General features: G+C 34.8%; 1 protein-coding gene across 4 annotated transcripts in view; it reads right to left on the bottom strand.

Annotated features, from left to right (window-relative positions):
- The window catches only part of SCYL2 (SCY1 like pseudokinase 2), a 36740-nt gene that overhangs the window by 7459 nt on the left and 8246 nt on the right, over nucleotides 1–21035 (bottom strand). The window contains exons 3-17 of one of the 4 annotated variants that reach the window (XM_030478473.1): nucleotides 18479–18636; nucleotides 15348–15492; nucleotides 14601–14750; nucleotides 13770–13991; nucleotides 12778–12894; nucleotides 10676–10801; nucleotides 9062–9238; nucleotides 6111–6122; nucleotides 5857–5979; nucleotides 4488–4601; nucleotides 3882–4014; nucleotides 1933–2051; nucleotides 1161–1261; nucleotides 353–419; nucleotides 132–230 (exon numbers count right to left, since the gene is read on the bottom strand). In XM_030478473.1, coding sequence (XP_030334333.1) covers nucleotides 132–230; nucleotides 353–419; nucleotides 1161–1261; nucleotides 1933–2051; nucleotides 3882–4014; nucleotides 4488–4601; nucleotides 5857–5979; nucleotides 6111–6122; nucleotides 9062–9238; nucleotides 10676–10801; nucleotides 12778–12894; nucleotides 13770–13991; nucleotides 14601–14750; nucleotides 15348–15492; nucleotides 18479–18636 — 1863 coding nt within the window. The remainder of the gene's footprint in view (nucleotides 1–131; nucleotides 231–352; nucleotides 420–1160; nucleotides 1262–1932; nucleotides 2052–3881; nucleotides 4015–4487; nucleotides 4602–5856; nucleotides 5980–6110; nucleotides 6123–9061; nucleotides 9239–10675; nucleotides 10802–12777; nucleotides 12895–13769; nucleotides 13992–14600; nucleotides 14751–15347; nucleotides 15493–18478; nucleotides 18637–21035) is intronic. The other 3 variants (XM_030478474.1, XM_030478475.1, XM_030478476.1) reach the window with 3 other exon arrangements.

Below are 21035 nucleotides of genomic sequence, written 5' to 3'. Positions count from 1 at the left end.
CAAAAGCAGTTAGTTTTTCTTTTAAAGCTTTAAATATGGTAAATATTTACACATACTCTTTTTATGCAACCCTATCAGCCTTGTATTAGACAGCTGGATGTAACAGAATCCCAAAACAAAGTGAAACGCACCTTTTTCTGTTTTGATGATGTCTCATTCTCTTTACTATCAGACCCACTAGTTAGAAGGTCAGTTCCACTAGTATTAAATACCTTGTCAATCTGTTTAAGCTCAAAGAAACAAAACTTAGTTATTTGCAATGCTGTAATTTAAGGAAAAATAAATATTGACGAAGTAATTTTCCATTTTGAATTGCTATATATAAGTAATGGAATAACATATCGTTACTTACCTGATTACTCGTAGTATTGGGTCTTGCCTCTTCAGACACACTCATTTGGTTAGCTATATCCAAGGATCTATATAGGGCAGAGTATATATATTAAAAAAAGATGACTTTGCAGTCACATCCACAACACTAATTCAGCAATGAAGACTATTCTTCCGCATTTAATCAATATGAACAAATTACATTATGAGAGCACTGCCATTTTTATAGATTGCCTGCAGGAAACTGGAAAATATTCTAAGTTATAAAGGTTTCCCACTGATCATTTCACTTAGTCTTAGTTCCTCCTTTTGAACAGGGTGACACAGACTTCAGGTAGCCCAAGTTAATTTGTCTCAGAAATCTCACCTCATCTCAGGTTCCATAAAATAGCTTTAAATATCTTCAAATATCACAGCCTTCTAGTAGGCTACAATGTTCATGTTTCTCCAATACAATTTTCTCAGCAGCTACAGAAAGGCAACTTAGCATTCAGAATCAAGACATAAACTGTACTAGTGGAGTTCAGTATGAACTCTTACATTTAATGAATCAAAAATTATTGACTTAAAATAATAAACTATGACTGAACTGAATAAAATTGAAGAATTTTACTCTATAAAACTGCTAATATCACAATATTATCATTCTAGGACTAATAAATATTCTCATAACTGTGCGTATTTGAGGTAGTTCTCTACTACCTACCTAAGAATTACCTAGATTTATTTATTGCTATGGCTAGAGTTTTCTCACATTTGCTAAAAAACTAACTGAAATTTATCTCTGCTCACTTGTTCCTTCTCTAATACAAACATAAACTAACACTTACTTCTGTTGCTCTTGCATGACATGAAGTTGCTCAAGTTTTGTTTTATGCTCTGCCTCCAATCTATTAAGCATATCTTTTATAACACAAATAAAAGAATTGAACTGGAAAAGAAATATACAAGAAGTTTGGATTTTGCAGTGATGGAATTCAGACACATATAACTTAAAAAGGTAACACCTCATAAAACTTACAATACACAATGTCAGATAAAATGCAGATTTCAAAATAATTTATAATCCACCTTCACTATCTTGCATTAGATACCCAACTACAAGCAGAGTGTATACTGGAACAGTGAAAAATACATGTCACTAAAGAAGAAAGGGGCAATGCAGACAAAAACCTCACAGATGAGTATTGCATTCATTAAAAAAAAAAATCCTATTAGGTATTCCATTTCCTATTATTTCATAGCAACATGATTGCAATTCCATATTATCTGCAACATTTACAAATAAAAGAAAGGGAAGGAACATTATGATTGGACTTTAGCTTTTAATTTGAATTGTAATCACGTTAGCAGCTAACTGCTTTTGCAGGATATTTGGAAGGTGATAGTATTAATTTTGCAATTTTATACTAGATCAGTTAAATCCACTGAAAAATAACAAGCTTTAAACATGCAAATACAGTAATAGTGGAAGGTGTTGTTTGTATGTTTGTTTTTACAACAGGCAGATGTACCATAATGTATGGATTTTTCTCTGACAACAGTTTGAATTTATTCTCTGCCAATTATCAAGTAAAAGCACACAAACCGTCATGTTCCTACCTGATTGAGATTAAGATTGTTCTCAATACTAAGAGGAATCAGATGGGGCAATACTTTTCCTGCAAGCTGTTCTTTCGTAATTCCCAACTTCTTATGAGTAAATGTACATTTGTAAATACCTGACAAACAACATCAAAATAGCAAACATTGCTAAGTTTAGTAAACAATGTAAGCAAACTCCAAGTAACACACTTGAATACGTATTGATATCTGAATGTACATTGGCTCTGTGTGCAAGCAGGAACAAACATGATGAAGAGCACCACAAAGGAAAGCTAAGTACTCATCCACTATGCGAATATGTTATAGCAAGAGGCTTTGCTAAAGTTAGGAACAAGAGGAGGTCCAAAGTAATACTTTCCAGCTATGAAAACTGATACAAGTCAATGTATTGATCTGGTCAATTATCCAGAAATATGCATCTTTGAATAGATCACGATCAAGTGAGTTACCACAAACCAACAAAATGCCACTGAGACATCAAGTTGCATTAACTAAGGATGTGTTCTCTCCTGGCACACTGAACTGGCTGCTTTTAACTATAACACTGTTCTCTGATTGCATTGTACGAAGACTTCTACCTAGAAGTTCAGGGCTGTGTTACACATAGTATCAGAAATGATGTATTGTCCTTCTCTGTTCTAAAATCACTGAAAAAAGAACACTGACAGGCACGAGTGCTAAGCCTACAAGTTCTATAGCATTTCTGACAAGATTCCTCTGCTTAAATAGTCCACCTCTAGTGGCAAATACTGAACATACTATGATAAAAGGAGCAGCTTTCTTCACTTTCTATGGTTAGTATTAGAACAAAGCTGTCAGTTGGCCAAAGAAGATACTACGTACAAGACGGAAGGTACTACGGTTCCAGAAAAAAGGAGAGCCTGAGTATTTAAAAATGTTTTCAGCCCACCATTTCCAAACTAGGGTTCACTTATCCACTGTATCCAAGTAGAATTGAGGAGTAATATAACTAAAGTAAAAGGCATGATGTCCCTCATTCTCAGGCAGCAAATAAAAGTCAAAACTGCAAGGATTCAGGGAAACAAGCAGCTTTAAATCAGTACGAATAGATGCCTTCTTGTGATTTTGAGCCAATCAAACTATAATGCTGCCATCACATATTATTACAGCATTTAATGAGTTGCCGGTACAGCTCAACCGTTACAAATGGTCTTCTGTCTACTACTTTGTTGTCAGCAAGATAAATGGTCACTGCTTTCGCGACTTGGCCACGCAGTCATGCCTCTATCTTGGCAGTGGCTCTGGCCATCAGGTCTCCTTGAGCCCATTCGAGATGTTAAAAAGCACACACCCTGAGTTAGACAAGCGCCTGAGTGGCACTAGGAAAGCAAAATAGGAGTGAGGCCTCCCCTTCCAGAAGTAACAAGCCATTAGGTTCTGTTTGTTTTTTTGTGAAACCTCACCGAGTATGCTCCGTTTCAGTGCAAAGGCAGCCATGTTTGCTTAATGTCCAACAAAATGAGTCTAACAAAACCTGCAGTAAAGAGCAGTAGATTTGTAGACAATCGTTTATAGCATCTGACATGCAGGAGTGGTAAGATAAGGCAACGGTAACACCTTAAACGCTCCAGCAAGGTGCTCAGTATCTGAAAGAAGATGGGTCATATACTCTTCTGAGGAAAACTGCCCCTCTGGCTATGTGGACCACACAGTCCATGACAGTGTCACAGCCCAAGAACTGCAGTAAGTACTCAGAATTACATTGGGCCTTGAAGACTACAAATGTACGTACTAGTTTTCAGAAGTACCAGCAGTACATAAGTAAGTGAACAGGGAGGGGAAGCATACTTAAGAACCACAAACTGGAATTTTTTAGCAGTAATTTTAGCAATACACTACATAAACATTATCAATGACAACACAGAAAGCTCTCAGATTTACAACATCAAAGCACAAAAGAGGAGAAAGGTGAAAGTATTAATTACCTAAGATTCCCATTAGCACTGCTGGTTCCTTGGATGGAATTTGTTGTAGAAAAGGTAAAATATCATCAAGCACAAACCATTTGTCCAAGTACTCCAAAATCTTGCCTAAGCACACTAGTGAGTTTACCCGGACCTGTGAAATATGACAAGAATTAAACAATTTCTGTATTTTTGCCTAAGAAGAAAACCCAACCTTACAAAACTCAGAAGAAAACAAGTGCTACTGAAACTACAAACTTCATATCTGAAAATTCAAGACAAGTTAAAAAGACCCTTTTTGCATCATGAAAGGACAATACATATAGTTACACACTGCTCACATTTTGCTTTTTCTGCAGGACAAACAGTGTTAACATATATTACTGTGGAAGACATCAACATTTTTACAGTATTATTAACAGAGTAAGTTGTTTAAAACTTTAAAAATTGTTAGAGTAAAAAAGCAAGTGGTGCTTTTGTATCTGTAGAAATTAAAGAGAAATCTCAGAAAGAAATCAGAGCACACTAAGGGGCTTTTCTTGACAGACATAACAGCTGAAAAGTCAAAGTAATTAAAGGTAACAATATTATGTGTAGACTGGGAGATAAAATTATTAGGATACTTACAGCAAGAGAAGAAGTTTGCAAACAGGCATTTTTAATTCTTGGAATTAATGAATTTTTCATTGATGGGTAATCTATTAAATTGGCAAATGTGGGAATTATATTTAGACAAAGCTCCTATAAAAAAAATCCACATAAGTTTAAAAAGAAACATGCATGTTTATTATAAAATTAGTATTAATATTACTTAAGATCAAAATTAGTTTAAACTGTCTCCTTAAGCTTTCCTTTTAAGGAAATATTTAAGGAAATATCATGTTCAGATAAGCTGACCTTAATCTATCAGACTCATTTAAAAATAGCTAGAATAATAAAGCATCATGATATGTAAATAGAACAAAAATGGAAAACAGATTTCAAAAAGAGCGTAAGTTTATAATAAAATATTTGTATAGTAGGAATATCTTGCATTTTCACGCAACACTTTTCTATAAAAAGACAACTTTTACATCACACTATAACATTTTCCTACATAAGTTAAGCAAATCTGAATGAGACTATCAACAGCACTGCAGCAGCACAATAGGCCAAAAGATAAAAAAGCATATCAAGATCAAACATACTTAAGCAATAGAGAAAACAAACAAAACTGATTTCAGCCCAATCTCAAAAAATAAGAGACAGCAATATTAAGTATATGTTGCATGTAAATGCCCGAGTAACCAAACTACTGATGCAGAAAAAAAACTAATGCCAAGTATTTAGAAACAAAACCCTTTCTCCATAACATTGCAAAAGCTTTGCAAAGGTCAAAGTCACATCTGATTATCCAAATCCTTCTTGAAGGAATATTTCGTTTGTTTATCTCCCCCTTCAACTCCTGAATGCCTTTGGGTAGCTGGAAGTTAATTCCAGTATAAGAATTATTATTTTTTTTAAAAGAACCTTATAAAGGGTTAGAAAGCACAAACAGAAACATTAAAATATAGACACATAAAAATTCCATCGGGAGGTATATTAATACGATTTTACAGCAAATCTTCCAAGGTAACTGTCAGCACACATGTTCTTACCAGTAGGACCTCAGAATGAGCCACCTCTTGACTGGTAAGAGCATGCATGCCTGCACAGTTTCTGCTGCATCAGCAACGTAGTATAAATGCATACCCTACTTTTTTGCTATGGTGGCAAGTAAGAACTTAGGATAAGAGCATTAGAACAACAGTCATGTGGTCATTCCTTGGAAAATAAGGGAACTAAATTTTATTTAAAAAAAACCAAATTTTCTTTCAATATTCAGGAAAATATTACACAGCTTTATCTTCCCCTTCCGCCCCCCAAGTAAACAAACACATGTATACAAAAAGTTGGGACATCAGCTTAAAGAAAATAGAAAAAAAAATTGTTTTAAATAAAGGTGCAATTACTACACCTGGATCTGAATTGAAGGTGCTTCTAAGGCTCTATAAACCATTGGTAGAACACTGTTCTTTATTTCATCTGGTGGAGTTTTGGTGAGAAGCAAGTCCATTTTTTGCAGAAAAATCAACAAGATCTATAAAAAGAACACAATTTAGAAGCCAGAAATTTCAAGTCCAGAAATATGTACTTACAACTTAAAGTGTGATTATCATATCATAAAAATTTCAAAAGTTTTCTTGTAACTCTGTAAATGTGATCACTTACCATGTTGCTTGCCTGAAGGCATGGAAGACAAAAAGAACTTTGACATATTAATGTATTTTAAAAAGAGCAAATACAAATCAAACAAAACATGCATGTTCTAGACTAATCCTTCTGAAGTAAGAAATCATAAACCTAAGGAAGGATTTCTTGTTTCTATTTACAACACGGTCTTTTAAAATCCACTCACAGAAAATCTTTATACACACACTGCTGTTGAAAAAGCTAAACTTTAAAAAACTATGGCTCAAATACTGTCCTCAAAGCATTTGATCACAACTCCACATATAAAAGCTCTATTCCCTTTGTATCTAGAATCAAAAGAATGAAAAGAATATTACAGCTACTATATGGACACAAACTACCTTTATTCTATTTCATATGGAAATTGCGTATCATAAAATCCCCTCCCTTCCCCCAAATTTACATCACATTAACCTGAAAAGCAAAACCAGGATAGCACTTCTAGACAGTGGGATTCACCTTTCTTAGGCTTAGCCATCTGAAAGTTAGTTGCTATTCGAAGTCACTTATCCAGGCTCACTCTCCAATGCAGAGAGCTACATAATTCTTAAGATTCACGTCTCATCTCAGATAGGTGAGACAACTTGCTATACATGACATTGACTATCCATCGATAATCTAGACTCATTTCAGAAAACAGGTTAGACTAGATGGATAAATTGCGGTGAATTCTACCACACAAATAATAAAAAGCCAAGTATTTAATAGGAGGAAAAGATTTCAGTTTTGAAGTCTAAAAATATGTAGCAATCAGTGCTTTTATTTAATTGTTTTTGCAAATCTGAAAAGGACATGAATGAAACTTGTTATTTAACAAGAAAAGCTCCTTTGAAACATGAACCAGATGTTTGAACATAAACCAGACTGCTTTCAAGTTAAACATTGTACTAATACAGTCATTTAGATTACACAGAAGCAGTTCAGCTGTTTTTCACTGGCTGTCAATGCTTTTCAACTCAGATAACAAAGCTGAATCATTTTTGATCTCTTACTCTACTTGTCTTTAACTAGAATGCATTCATGCTGTTCCACTGAACCTGTTTCATTTTTAGCTGTCTAGGATAATATTTGATACTTTTTATCTATTTAAGTAGAAACTAAGATGTTACAGTCACAGATTCACACACACCATCTAATAAGCAAGCAGCAGCACTCTGAACAATAATGCTAAGATGTACTTCATTCATTAATACTGAGCCCAGTACTTGTTAATGTACACTTTGGTGTACTGAATTTGAATATGAATTTGCAGCACAGCATACGCAAACTCTCTATGGATTTCCCTAGCTATAAATCAAGGGTTTGTCTACACTGGGAAGCTATGTCAGAGTAAGCTAGGATGTTAATTTACAGCACATCGGTTAGTGTCCAAGAGTATGATATGAATGAGTAGTTTAACTAAATATTCCATTTTCACATTATAAATTCCCTCATACAAAGTCATTGTGAACTCTGGATAACCATTTCTTCATACTGAATTACAGCAGCTTCCCTATGATACATTCACCTCCTAACTGAAGTATCCTCTGAAAGCCAAACAACAGGCTGGCCCCTCTCATACAAATCTAGAACATCTTGAGAGAGTGTTTGAAAGAAACATTGGCACCTTGTCTGTCTGTTCCTCTCCATGAGTTACAAACACACAGGAACAGAACATTTTTGCCTTGCACAATCAGACCTGGAATTCTGTCCTCTGGCATTCTGAACCCTTATATTTTTTTTCCTGAATACTTGGTATATTAACTTTAAAAACCTGTCATAGATTACTTAAACTTTGCCATACTGAAAAGACCAAGTAACAGTGGAATAAGTTAGCTAGTACTTAGTGTGCATTAAAAATGTCAACAAAAGGATTTAATATCTAGAAACCTAGAGAAAAACATTGCAAAGCTTGCTCTTTATGAGCTGACCCCAAGTCTGTATTTTGCTCCCCTTGTTTCCCAAGAAATAAACCAGTTCTTGTGCCCATTATGCTCCAAATACAAAACTTTTGAGCAAACTTTTTGCAGTAAGGATTGTCTCACAAATCTGACATTAAAGGCAGCAAAACAGAATGTTACCTTTTAGGATGAAATAGCACAAATGAGATGTTCACTGGCTTTTGAACAGTTAGACGTTTCATTTTCCAATACAACAACAAAGCTAACATGAAGCCTCATTGTATAAAAAGTGAACAGCACTAAGTAGTTCTAATTTTCTGAGGTATTCCCAGTTACACAATTTTTCCCTTTCCCCCATCCACAGTACAATGAGAGTTCTCTGATCTGGTTTTCTGAAACCCAGAAATAAAAGGTCAACTTGTTCATTCCTATATTATCTTGCCCCTTTAGTGCTTTGCAGTGAAATAACAGCATCCAGCAGTAAAACAAGGCGAGCTAAAAGGAATGCACAGCTGCCTTTTATCTGTGGAGGCACAATGTTTATTATCAATAAATAGTGCTCTTAAGAGAGTGTCAAAGTTACAATTTTTCCACTCCACCCACTGTCTCAATGTGGATACAGGGGGTCGGGGCGTGGGGGTGGGAATAATTCCACTACTGTTAGAGTATGTACAAATATTGCACTGTACAACCCTGCTCAGCTTGGCTAGATAAGTTATAAAATGCTTACAAATATACCTTCTACAACCAACCAAAATAAAGAATTGAGTGGTAAATTAAATTTTTCCTTTTTTTTTTTTGCTAATGTAATCTCTTCTGTAAATGCAAAAATACCCTCAGAAAACCCATATGAAAAAGCAGAGGTAGAGGCTTTGTGAATTTCCTGGAAAAAAAATCTATTTTGTGTGAATCAAGACTGACTGCCTGGACAACTACAGAGCAGGCTGGGAAATCTGTGTGAAGCTGGAAAAGGGAAATAGGACAATTAGTCATTTTTCAGGGAAAAAAACACCAAAGAGAAAAACAGTTATCTGAACAATATTAACATACCTGGATTGGTTCTTGCTGCTTAAAAACAGGACCAAGATCAGGCAGAATGAGCCTGACATATTCTTCTTTGGTGCATTCCTCAGCAATTAGGAGAACGTTAGGCAAGACAAAAGGTACCATATCAGGATTCACAAATTCAGAAGTCAAGCAGGGCAAAATTCGCTGAATTATAACACGCTAAAAGAAAAAAAAACCCAAGCATGCATCACATTGTACTGCATTGCAGTAAGTTACTATTGTGCCAGCTCAACAGCTTTTGTATTAATCTCATTCTTACAAAAAAGCAGACAGACAATTTTCAATTTTGAACTCTTTTTTTCACAGTATAGTCTGGCTAATTTACACTGTGATACTTCGCTTACTTTTCTCTGTTTGCAGTCAAAACATAAGTGAAGATTATAACTGTGAAGGTCAACAAAAAGCAATCAACTGTACAGAAAATAGGACTTTCAGCCACATGTTAATTATGAAAATTACCCTATATGCTTTCTTTAAAAACACCTTAAAAAAGACCTTATCACCCCATAAAAAAAATTAGTTCTTCAGTATCCCATTGCTTATCAAAAAACCAGATAACCCTACCATACTTCCCTGTAAAACTCCACGTACATTCCCTAAACGGGATTCTGCTGATGAAATCTGTATTTACACTGCAGATGTCTACAGCAGCTATCCTTATATGCTTTTAAAGTCATTAAAGAGAAATACACAGTTCAAGGGCACAGTTCATTTCCTCATAAAATATACTTTTCAAGACAGAACAAAAAAAAAAAGAAGATTATTAGGTCAGTCAGTGGCTGTCTGAAGTTATGTGAAATACATTCCATTTTCAAATTCAGAGCATCAATGATTTTTGATCAAAGGGAAAAAATAACAAAGTAAAAAGAACAGACTATGAAACTTGAAATCTGAATTTTGCACTGTGTAGTTCAAAACAGAATTAAAAATAAAGAAATTTAATGCAATGGTTGAGAAGCTAAGCTATTTTATTATGCATTAAACTACATATGTACTTAACTGCATCTTCTGCCACATATACAGTATGCCTTACATTAATTAAATAATACCACAAAAGGAAAAGAAGTCAGTCTAGACATAGCGTCTAACAGTACACAGAAGAAATCTGTAATGACAAGACATTTGCCTTTGAGGTTTCTGGGCACTGCTAGCAGAAGAAAGCACTTAGTCTGTTGAGGGAAGGAAGTTTTGCATCATTCAGCATTGAAACGCTGCCTTGCTATGAAAAAGCTTGAAGCAACCTTACTAGCAGAAAAAGTGGCAACACGACTTCAAAGAGCTATGATAGCATCTGGAAACAAAGGGAAAGCCTTCTAAGTGGAGACAACTCCCTTCCAAAGTGGGATGAACTACAATGGTTCACATACTGATAGCACAACTTGCCACTTTCCATTTAAAAAATTATTGATAGCTGAGGAGTATTTCCATACCAATTATTCACTTATCTCCCCTTCTTTCCTACTACTCTATTCTGTCAGTCCCATGGCAGTATTTTATGGTAGGATGCTACATAAGTCCAGGATTCTGAGATTTGGTATGTTAATAGATGTTCAAATGTTTTTAAACTCACTATTTCGAGGCATCATACATACATACCTTAGGTAGTTTTGGCAGAACCTTTGGTAGCCCTTTAAAAAACTGTGATTTCTGAAGGTTATCCCTTTGAAATAATGAATCAAAATACTGAAGGGTCATTGCTCCTACATCATCAAAGAATGGTATCTAAAAATAAGATTAAAAAGCTTGTGATCTGGAGGTAGACAATATTTACACTGTTACAAAGATTCCAAAATATAATCATCTATTTATCTTTTCAATGCACTATTGTAAACCTTTACAATGATGTGCCTGCAACAGTTAGAAAGACATGTTTACATGCTATGTAGTATAATATTCACAGATAAAGGTTGATTATTAAGATGGAATTTTCCTAGCATTTTAAAGAAACCCATGCATGTTATGTGCCTCTAATTTAACTTTTTGTACATGAAATAGTGTCTAAAAAAACCTGAATGAGAAGTAAAAACCTTGATTAAAAGTTCTCCTAGGAATAATTATGCTATTTAATATTATGACAAAAGATTACCTACTAGATCATTCAGATCTCGCTACCACCCCTGGAAACTTATACTGAATCAACAAGCGTTTATATGCAATATATGTTAATTATATAAATTTCTCTCCAATGTTCAGACCCACTTGTAAATCCTGTCCACTATAATTTCATACACGATCTCCCCTGTTTACATTACTTCAGCAAAGACGGCACAGGCCTTCTTAAGTATTGTGTAACAATATTGCATGGGTAAAATTCCTCCTTCCTGCTAGCTGTTTTAGGGAGGGATATATCAAACTTCATGGGCTCGCAATAGATAAAGACAAAGCATGGTCTCTCAGACTATTTAGACACTTCTTTTTCCATTGAAAAATTTGAGCAAAAAGAAAGGATATAAACATTTAAAGAAGCTCTGCTGTAAGGCAGAAAGAGAAGCCAGTAAGAGCAATAAAGGAAAAAAAAAAAGAGAATCAGAAAAGCAGACTGGAGTAGGGCAATACAGATGAAAAGAATCTGTCAGCAGAGAATTCAAGTTAGTCTGTACTATGGACTTAAATATTGTCTTCTAGATCACACACCAAAACATATGTGATCATGGAAGTCTACAGAGATTAACACAAACTAGTTAAAACTAGCAAGGTAAACTTGTCTGTGTCAAGCTCCATTTTAGCTCATGTCATGCTGGCCATAACAAACTGCTTTTGGAACTAAAGTTCTAACATCTTTACCTTACACTTAGGTCTGCAGTACGACATGGTAAAAAAGATTTAACATCTTCATAAAACGACACTGCTTAATACAACCATTTACAGATTTCTTCATTGTAGTCCTTCAGACAAGTGAGTTGACACCTGCATAGTATTTGCCAATTTCCTCACCTTCCATCTTTCGGCACACGTTTGCAGAACCATTACCTTTTCCCCTCCCTTCTTCAGTCACTATTTCTTCCAACTGTTAAGACACTGATTTCTCTGGCTGCATACAAACTTTTTATACGACAGGAAAAGATGAATATTATTTAGCTAAGCAAATCTATAAACAGGAACCTGAAAGGCTATCAGATATGAGAAAAAAGGGCATAAGACAAAGGAAGAATAGTGCTTTTACATTCTAGTTTCAGATAGGAAAGCACAGGAAGTGTTTGTCAATTAAAAATTCAATTATCCTACTTAAAATTAATTCTTGCTTTATTATGGCAACTAACTCCAAATATATTTTAAGCTATTCTTCTGCATATTTAAGAATACACCAAAAATCATTAAGCCAAAAGTTAATCCTTAAATTTACTGCCCTTTATCATTTTCTGGCTTTAAAATCCTTCCAATACAGTTTTAAAGACTGAATTATATAAAAACATAGTGTAGAAAAAAATCCTACTGTATTGAAAGCAACAAAACAGTATTGCATTGAATGATTATTCTAAATTCTGTCTCAGCACCCACTTCTTTCATATTAATAAAGGCCAGCATAAGGACAACTTTCGGCATCAACTGACATCATTATTTCCAAAATAGTTAAAAAGTATTTAACATTTCAACTAAAATTATTAACAGGAAAGCACTTTGAAATAGTTCTGTTGTTTCTACAAATCAAACACTATTTTTCCTCTTTCCTATGGCTACCGTATTTTCCATGAACTGACCTTAGTCATTTGATCTGCATCTGGTCTGACTGCTGGAGCTACATTTAAGAGTAGCTTTACATGTTCACGCACCTCCTCTGGTATATTCTGAAGAGTACTGGAGCTTAAGCGGCTCAGCTGTGTAAGTAATTTAAGCACATGGACCACGAAGTCAGAAAATCCTGCATGTAACTACTTCAAATATACAACAGGACTATACTTTGTCCTCTTGATGGTTTCTCTACCCACACCTTTGATATCCCTCCCTTCCCTCCTTTTATAACCCATTTGCTTCTGATCCCTCATAGTCTTTGTCTCCCAACAGCCCATCTGCTTCAGGCCACATTCCCCTATTTCCAGCTTCTCATTGTGTTCAGGTTATCAGAGAACACAAACTCAGTATTTTTAAACAGGTACCTGTTATTATCCGAGGTGCTGTCTACACACATTAAAACACAGTACACACAATTAAGGCAATGGGCACCCAAAGAAACTATGGCAAAGGAAACTTGCAGGTGAACATACACTACATCAGCTGATCCAAGTAACTGTCTTCTGTTAATATTTATAGTCCACAAAGAATGTGAAAGAGCTGATAGCTAAGTGGATACTAATTGCAATGTCAAGTTATCAAATCACTCTAAACTCGGCCATCTTCAGCAGTCCTGCACAGGTCATTTACTGCCGTGTGTTTCACACTGTTCATCCCAACAGGTGAAGTACTTACTCCAGAAGACCAGCATTCAACAGGTTTACAGAGAAATCAGGTGAAAAATGAAATTTGTAGTTTATAAAATTGGTACATGCAACTTTCTCTACATATATTTTTATTTCCCATATTTTGCTAGCATTCTTTTTTCTTGTTACAAAGTTAGCATCCAAGGTAAGATACCATTATCGGATTGTTTATGTTGGAGCACTGGTATTGTATTCTAAATATTTAAATCTATTTTAAACCAGTAACTTTTCAAATATGAAAATCAACAAATAATAGTCACAAATAGAAAAAATACCTGATCCAGCTGTCTACTAAAGCTTTTATAAATATCCTGCTTGTTGACCTCAAAAATTGGTTTTCCTTTATTAAACACTGCATACATAACAGCTCCTAGAGAGTACATATCACTGGCTGTCTCACAGCTCACAGAGAGAATATATTCTGGTGCCAGATATTCAGGATTTGGAAGACACAAGGAGGGCAAGTTTGGATCCCATTCCTTACAAGGGAACTTTGGCTACAAGAGAAGAAAGTACATTCATCAGGGATTCTTAAAGAACATTTTAAATAAGAAACTCATGCAGTAACAAAATAATTAATGCACTCAAATTCAATTATGAATGTAACAAACGGAGTAAGGCAACAGTTAAGAATCTATGTCTGTAGCTTAGAGTGACTAGCTGATGCAGTTAAATCTGAATATTAGGGCTGGGAAGTGTAATGTAAAAATCAAACCACTGCTGTAAGGCGGAAACATGAGTTGTGATGGGAATTCATTTTAGGAGGTAGCAACCAGGCACTGAAGTGGATGCAACAGACTAAATTAGGTAGCTTTGCATGCCATCCAACATGCAGGTGAGCAGAAGTGGCACAGGCTTCAGCCTCTGTCTGAAACCATCATTAGATTATTTTGACTCCACTGAGCCCACTCAGGCTCTTTTTTCTGTGATGACAAAAGGCAGCACTTCAATCCAGACCTGTGCCATATATTCAAACTTCCTGCCAACAAAATATAGAGATGGATATTAAACAAATGATTCGCTACTGAAATGCAAGGTCATGAAACCGGTTTCAGACGAAGCTCTGAATCTGAAATCTAATGATGATAAATGTAAAGATCTATTACCTCCTGCTCAGATGGATTTGTTGACTGGATACAAAAATCAAAGCCCATAATTTTCCATGCTCCACTTTTATTCAAAATTATATTTTCAGGAGTAATATTTCCATGGACCATTTTCACACTGCTATGCAAAAATGACAAGCCTTCAGAAACCTGTTAATAAAAGATTATTATTTCAGGTCAAGTATTTCCTCAAATATCCTGTAAGACATTTACAAAAAATCTGTTCTTGTGGTCATGGTTCAATTGGTAAGTTAACTAAGAAACAATTCTTCACTATTATTTTAGACTATGTCTAAATGTATGTTATGTAGGAGTGAAATTAAACACAGATGGGTAATCAGCACATGGGATTACTAATGCCGATTAACCACCACAGTGTAAGAACAAAAACGTTTTTCAAAGTTGATCAACATATTCACTAAATAAAACTTAGGAGCTACTGTTCCTCCATAGAAGGTAAAGAAAAGATTTACTTATGGGAGACACAGCTGTAGCATACATACTTATATGGAAAATAAAAATTAATTTCATTTTTCATTTTCCATATTGGAATAAGCAAAACCAGTAGCAACTTAGAGAGCCTCCAGCATTCATCCTCTCTTATACTTACAGTGCTCAGGGCACTATCATCTCCCACTTCCCAATTTGATTACTATAGGCAGACAAAACTTTGGCAGATTACAAACTTTATAAAACAATCATTAATACCAAAATGCACGAAAATTATAAGGACAATCTGTGTCATACCTGAAGCAAACCATATTTGGTCTCCACATCATAAAGTTTGTATTCTTTAATGTCAGACGGTAAAGGAGAAGGTAGGTTGTCCCAGCTGCCAAGAACGTTAGCTAAACTTGCACACACTGGTTCTGTACAAAACGCCAAGCAATCCCTGTAGAGGACATACACAAAAACGTTTCTTGCAAATAAATGTAATATATATTTTTACTGCGATAAGAACCATACAAACATCAGATTATACTTTACTTTTTAGGTGTTTAAATAAAAACGTGTTTTATTTCAGGTTTTGAATTCTTGTAAGTAATTTATACTAAAGATAAATACATAAATATGTGAAGCATTAAAAAAAATTAGTTATTTTATTCTCTAACATTCACATACATCACGAACGATGCACACAATGCTTCATAAAAAGACTTATAAAATAATGCTTTTCTTGTCCTGATCCAGGAAAATTAAACAATTCTTACTATTATTAAAACTTGTAAAATCAGGCTTTTAGCTGTGCATAAAACAGACACACCCCTGACTGAAGCAATACTTAATGTGGTCAGACAATTATAAGAAACAAAATTAAGAAAACGTAAGGCAGCACCTGAATATTCTTTTACTTTGCAAATAAATAGAAGAGGTACAAACACAAATAAACTTGATGTATGAACTGCAGTTTGCATGTGAAGTGACTGTTTTCTAAATTATTTTATCTACTGTTTTCTTCATGAAAAACTACATATCTTGCTTACGGATTTTTGCATCAACAGTATTTGAAAAGCACAGATGAAGCAAACTCCTGCACATAAAGTGCACCAGTTGTAATGCTGAGCTTCAAAATTGCTCCGACTGCTGTTGTTTTGAGGGAATAAAAAGATGGCAGATTTTTTTACTTTAGGAGCAAATTAAATAAGGACTCAAACCAGAGTAACGGAAGGATAGGGCAAGTGTAATTAAAGCAACTGAACACTGCAGAAGTTGATGTCTGCCATACTGTGTAGCTTCTTTAACAGTTCCCTGAATAATATCAAAATGGAATTCAGAGTAACATATTAAAAAGAAAACAAGTTAAAAATGGCCAAAAAACCATATGCTTTGGGAGAAACTGCAAAAGATGGAATATCTAGTAATTAAGTACCTGGGGCTCCTCAAACTACTACTATTTTTAATGGGTAGTAATGACATTATAAGTGAACTTATAATTTGGCTTTTTTTATCCTTTTCTCCAACAAGAAGTTAAATATAGAATAATAATACTCATCTGTGCTGTTACTGGAATTCAAGACCAGTTGTAAGTAAATGTATTTATATTAAATATTTAGAATAAATGAAGAGTTACTCATTATATAAATGCATGTAAAAATGCATACATTATGATATGTATAATATATAGTTCTATGAAACACAATTACATTGAATGCCAGTAATTTTGACTAGGAACATCCTATGAATACTGGAAAAGCTACCACTTTACACACTAGGGCCATAAACATATGGCCTTTCTTGCAGGTACACCAAGTATCACTTTGCCCCACCAAGACGGAACAAAGAGTGAGTTGCAAGCAGTTCAACACAACTTGTATGATATTTTGGAGACATAGAAAAAGGCCAGGTGCAGTCTAGCCAGGAGCCCATGACAGATTTCTTCAAGAATAAACACTTTGGGAAGACCTGCAATTCTAAAGAAATCTTACAGCATGCTTGCACAAGGTTACACACACAAATACTCAAAGCAAACTTTTCTTTTATGAACCCCCTCCAAAACTCGTTACATCAGTTTCTGGCATAGTAAACAACTGGATAGGTTTTGCGCAATTGCGGTTTCTACCAGTAGCTGAGCATGCTGAATATGGAAAGAACCACCCCTGGGACAAAGCATAGGGCATCACTAAAATCTCACAAAAAAGAATTCTGACATAACTACACTCTAGTGTAGAGTTTCTAGTGTAGGCTCAATTTCTTCACAAGAAGAACACTAAAGCTTTCTTAACACTTCAAGGTATGAATCTTAGCCTTTTCTTCTGAAGTGCAGAGTTCAGAGAAAAAATAATTAAAGATCTAGCTGCTGAGTCAATCAAAATACTCGACTGATTAATAAGAAGTAGTCTGGGGTATACTCTGGAATTCACTTGCATACACTATGACTGAGGTGACCCTAGGCAATTTAGTGCGTAATAGTTTATTTACTGTTGTAGAGTACTCAGAGCTGTCTTCAATTACCTAATTAATCATCCTTAGGCTTTTGTGAGGGGCATACTGAAACACAGGGGCAATGACAGCTTCGAACCTTTGTTAATGCAAAATGTGTTTAATACTGGAGGAAAGATATATATGAATATGCAAGCGTCATTTAATCCAAGAAATCCTTCCCAAAGTAGACGTCACAAAGATGAAGAAGCATTCCTGCAGTATTCCCAGCTCCTAGAAGCCAGTACATTTGGAAAAATGGATGTTAACAGACACAATCAGAAAGTAATGTACATGAATCTTTGGGAGGCTATAATTTAGAAAAACTACTTTGGAAAAATCCTCTAAAACCTTCATGACCTTCCTCAGTAGGATCAGCATCAGGTTTCTATTTTAACATGAAACTTTCATTTTATTAGATTTTGGTGTGCTATTATCACTACACTTAATTAACCCATTATTGCCTAATAACCAACTTTAAACAAATCAAATAAGCGTTACAAAGAGCACACTGAATTTTCTCTCCCCCGATTGGCATTTGAGGACCTTTTAAACACATGTGGTCACAACACCTACAATTTACCAAAAATCTTCAATCACACATGCGCTAATTACATACATCTCATAAATGGAACAAATGTATAAACAACCTTTTGAAAGAAAATGATGTTTCAGGGAGTTCTTTAAATGTGAAATGAATTGAACTACCAAATTTTCATGCTGGAAGGGTCATGCGTAGCCTTAGAGCTGCAACTGGACTAAGAGCACGCAACAGATTCACCACCTACGGCGTGGGGCCAGGGGGCAAAATCTGAGGGTAGGGTGAATACTGTTCTCACATGAGTAAATACAGTGAACTTGAATTTCAGCAGATATATGCGTTGAATGTTCCAGAAATTGTACGTCCAATAACAGATCAATGATTAAGAAAGTCCGTTCTTGACTTTACTACCGCTTACCTGGATTCTTCCAATGGATGTTGAACAGTAAGCAGTCGAGGGTGCCGAAGCCTGGTTAGCTGTTGAACACCTCGTTTTAGAGAATCAATAATCTGATCCTTTTCAAATTTTTGATACTTGTCTATTAGCTTCTTATCAAAGACAAAAACAGCCACTTCCTAGAAATAAGCAACAAAATTCACTTGGTATATAACATAGCCAAAACCCTATACACACATACACACACATTTTTTGAATAAACAGTACAATCCCACCAATGTAATAAGTATTTCTATGTATATATACACATTGTCCTTACTTTGTCCCAGTCAATCACACAGTTTACTGTACAGAACGTATATTTTAAGAGTTACGTTACTCCTGCTCCTTATTTTACAAACAGTAATACATGAACTATAACCACTACTTACATAGTGACAAAGTAGCAGATCCACAGGACATATATCAGCTTAATTTAAAGTAGATGAAAGCATTTACATTAACTATGAGCAATTAAAATATTTTGAGCCTATGTGCATTCATTTGGTATTTAATATGTCAAGTGGTGCTTTATTAAACCTGACCTTGTTTCAGCAATTTGCTCCAAACAGGTACGATCTATACTAAACTAGACATTCATGAAAGGTAATTTATAGTCACAGTAATCAGTTTGATCAGACCACGATAAAACATAAAGAATTTTTAATGCTTTAACATGTGTAAAAAGAAGACCCAGAAATGCAGTAGATAGTAGAACCAGGGAAAATAGTTCTTCCATCAAATCTCTGCAAATGGAGCAGAAGAAAATTAAGAAATTTATATGAGACTTTGAAATTACAGAGGTAGATGTGAAATAAAAAATTAGATTAAATCTCCATCTTGGAAGCCATTAAAATGAAAGGAATTAAAAAAATTATCATGAAACAGAGACTTTCTTGTACTCCTACAACAGTGTTATGAATAATAATAAAGGTTAGAAACCGGTAGAAAATAATATGAAAATACAGTTTTCAGTCCCAAGAGGAAATCTAGGCTCTTGTACTGCACATTTTATAACCATTATTCTAATTCTACTCTCACAGGAACAGTTACATTATTTATATAAAAAAAGAAATTAAGTCCAACACACAAAAAAATTGGTTTGTATTTTTTAGCTGGCACCTATTTCATTAAGCCACTAGCAGGTGACCATCTACAACTAACTCAACTAAGTACACTTTTCCTGCTTCTATGCATAGCAGCCCCTGCTCCAACTCCAGTAAGTGTGATGGATCAAAAACTAACACTGGCACAGGGCAGGAAGGAACCAATGACAGGGGCTGGAAGACATATGCAATACCCACTATTTAAAAAATACACATTTTCCATTACAAAGTGTGAATGTATTGAGTAGTACGTGACCAATAACAAACTTTCAAACTAATACAGCACTTCTGAAAGCACTTCTGTTCAACGACAAGTCAAAAGAATTCAGGAAGTTAATTTTTAAATCGGATAGTATGGGACATCAGCTATGGTGTGAATATTTTATGATGGCTATATATAAGTTCTATTGGTGCTTGCTGCAATCCTGCATGGTTTGTTTGAAGTTTGACAGAATTTTTACATATCCAAAATTAGGTTACATATAAGTATGTATACAAAATTGTAGTATTCTAGGTATGGAAATGATTGCTATCACATTGATTTTTGGACTTAGTTATTGTGGAGTGTCAAGAATCAAAATAATTTGAACTGTGTGACACCTTGCTTTCAATACCTTCATTTTCATGTAACATGTCTGGTACAGCCATCTCTGCTCATAGACACTAAAATGTTAATTGTGTTTTGATATTAGTAACTCAAAATATGGCATTCTGAAATTCAATTCTATAATCAACATTGATTTTATATGCAGAATGTCATACCAACAATATAGTATCTTAACCTCCATATGTCACCAGGTATTATTGTCCAGAAGAATGAAGCGCTAGCCAAGTCATGGGCCATAGAACATGCTCTCAATGCACAAAAATTACTGAAACAATATAGTATGCTTGGAAACATTTAAAAGTTTTATGAACCAAACTGACCTGTCAAATTTTGACTATGAACACGTTATTTTTGTTTTTCCTTTTCTGCTTTACAAGAACTCAAGCCTCAAGTTACTCAAGTCCAAAAAGGAGGGCTACTGACTGTAGCTGACAGGGATTCAATTTCCTTCCATTACTTTCATGGAAACTTACCAAGATGAAAGCCTGCTAAGAGTACACAGTTACCACTTCTCTCCACAGAAAGCTCTAGAGGAGCTTCTACTTTGGGGTTTTTTTCTTTCAATTCATAGGTTTGAAGGAAGAGTAGCTTCCTCCTGCAGATGACTACTTGTTATTTAATTCTGCATAATTCTGACTTCATGATATAAAATTAACATAAAAAAACTAAAATATATTTTAAAAAAATAAGACTGGTCTCAACAAAGAAAGTGAAAAAGTAGAGACAAAACAACCTTTACCATTAACAACACAGATTTTCTTTCATTATGTGAAAAGAAGTATACACACCTTGTTCAACATGCTCTTGTTGCAACAAGTATACTGGT

This window comes from Strigops habroptila, chromosome 3 (assembly GCF_004027225.2).
Source record: "Strigops habroptila isolate Jane chromosome 3, bStrHab1.2.pri, whole genome shotgun sequence".
NCBI classification, from domain to species: domain Eukaryota; kingdom Metazoa; phylum Chordata; class Aves; order Psittaciformes; family Psittacidae; genus Strigops; species Strigops habroptila.
The sequence above is the reverse complement of the archived record's forward strand: the minus strand, read 5'-3'. Positions and strand labels throughout refer to the sequence as shown.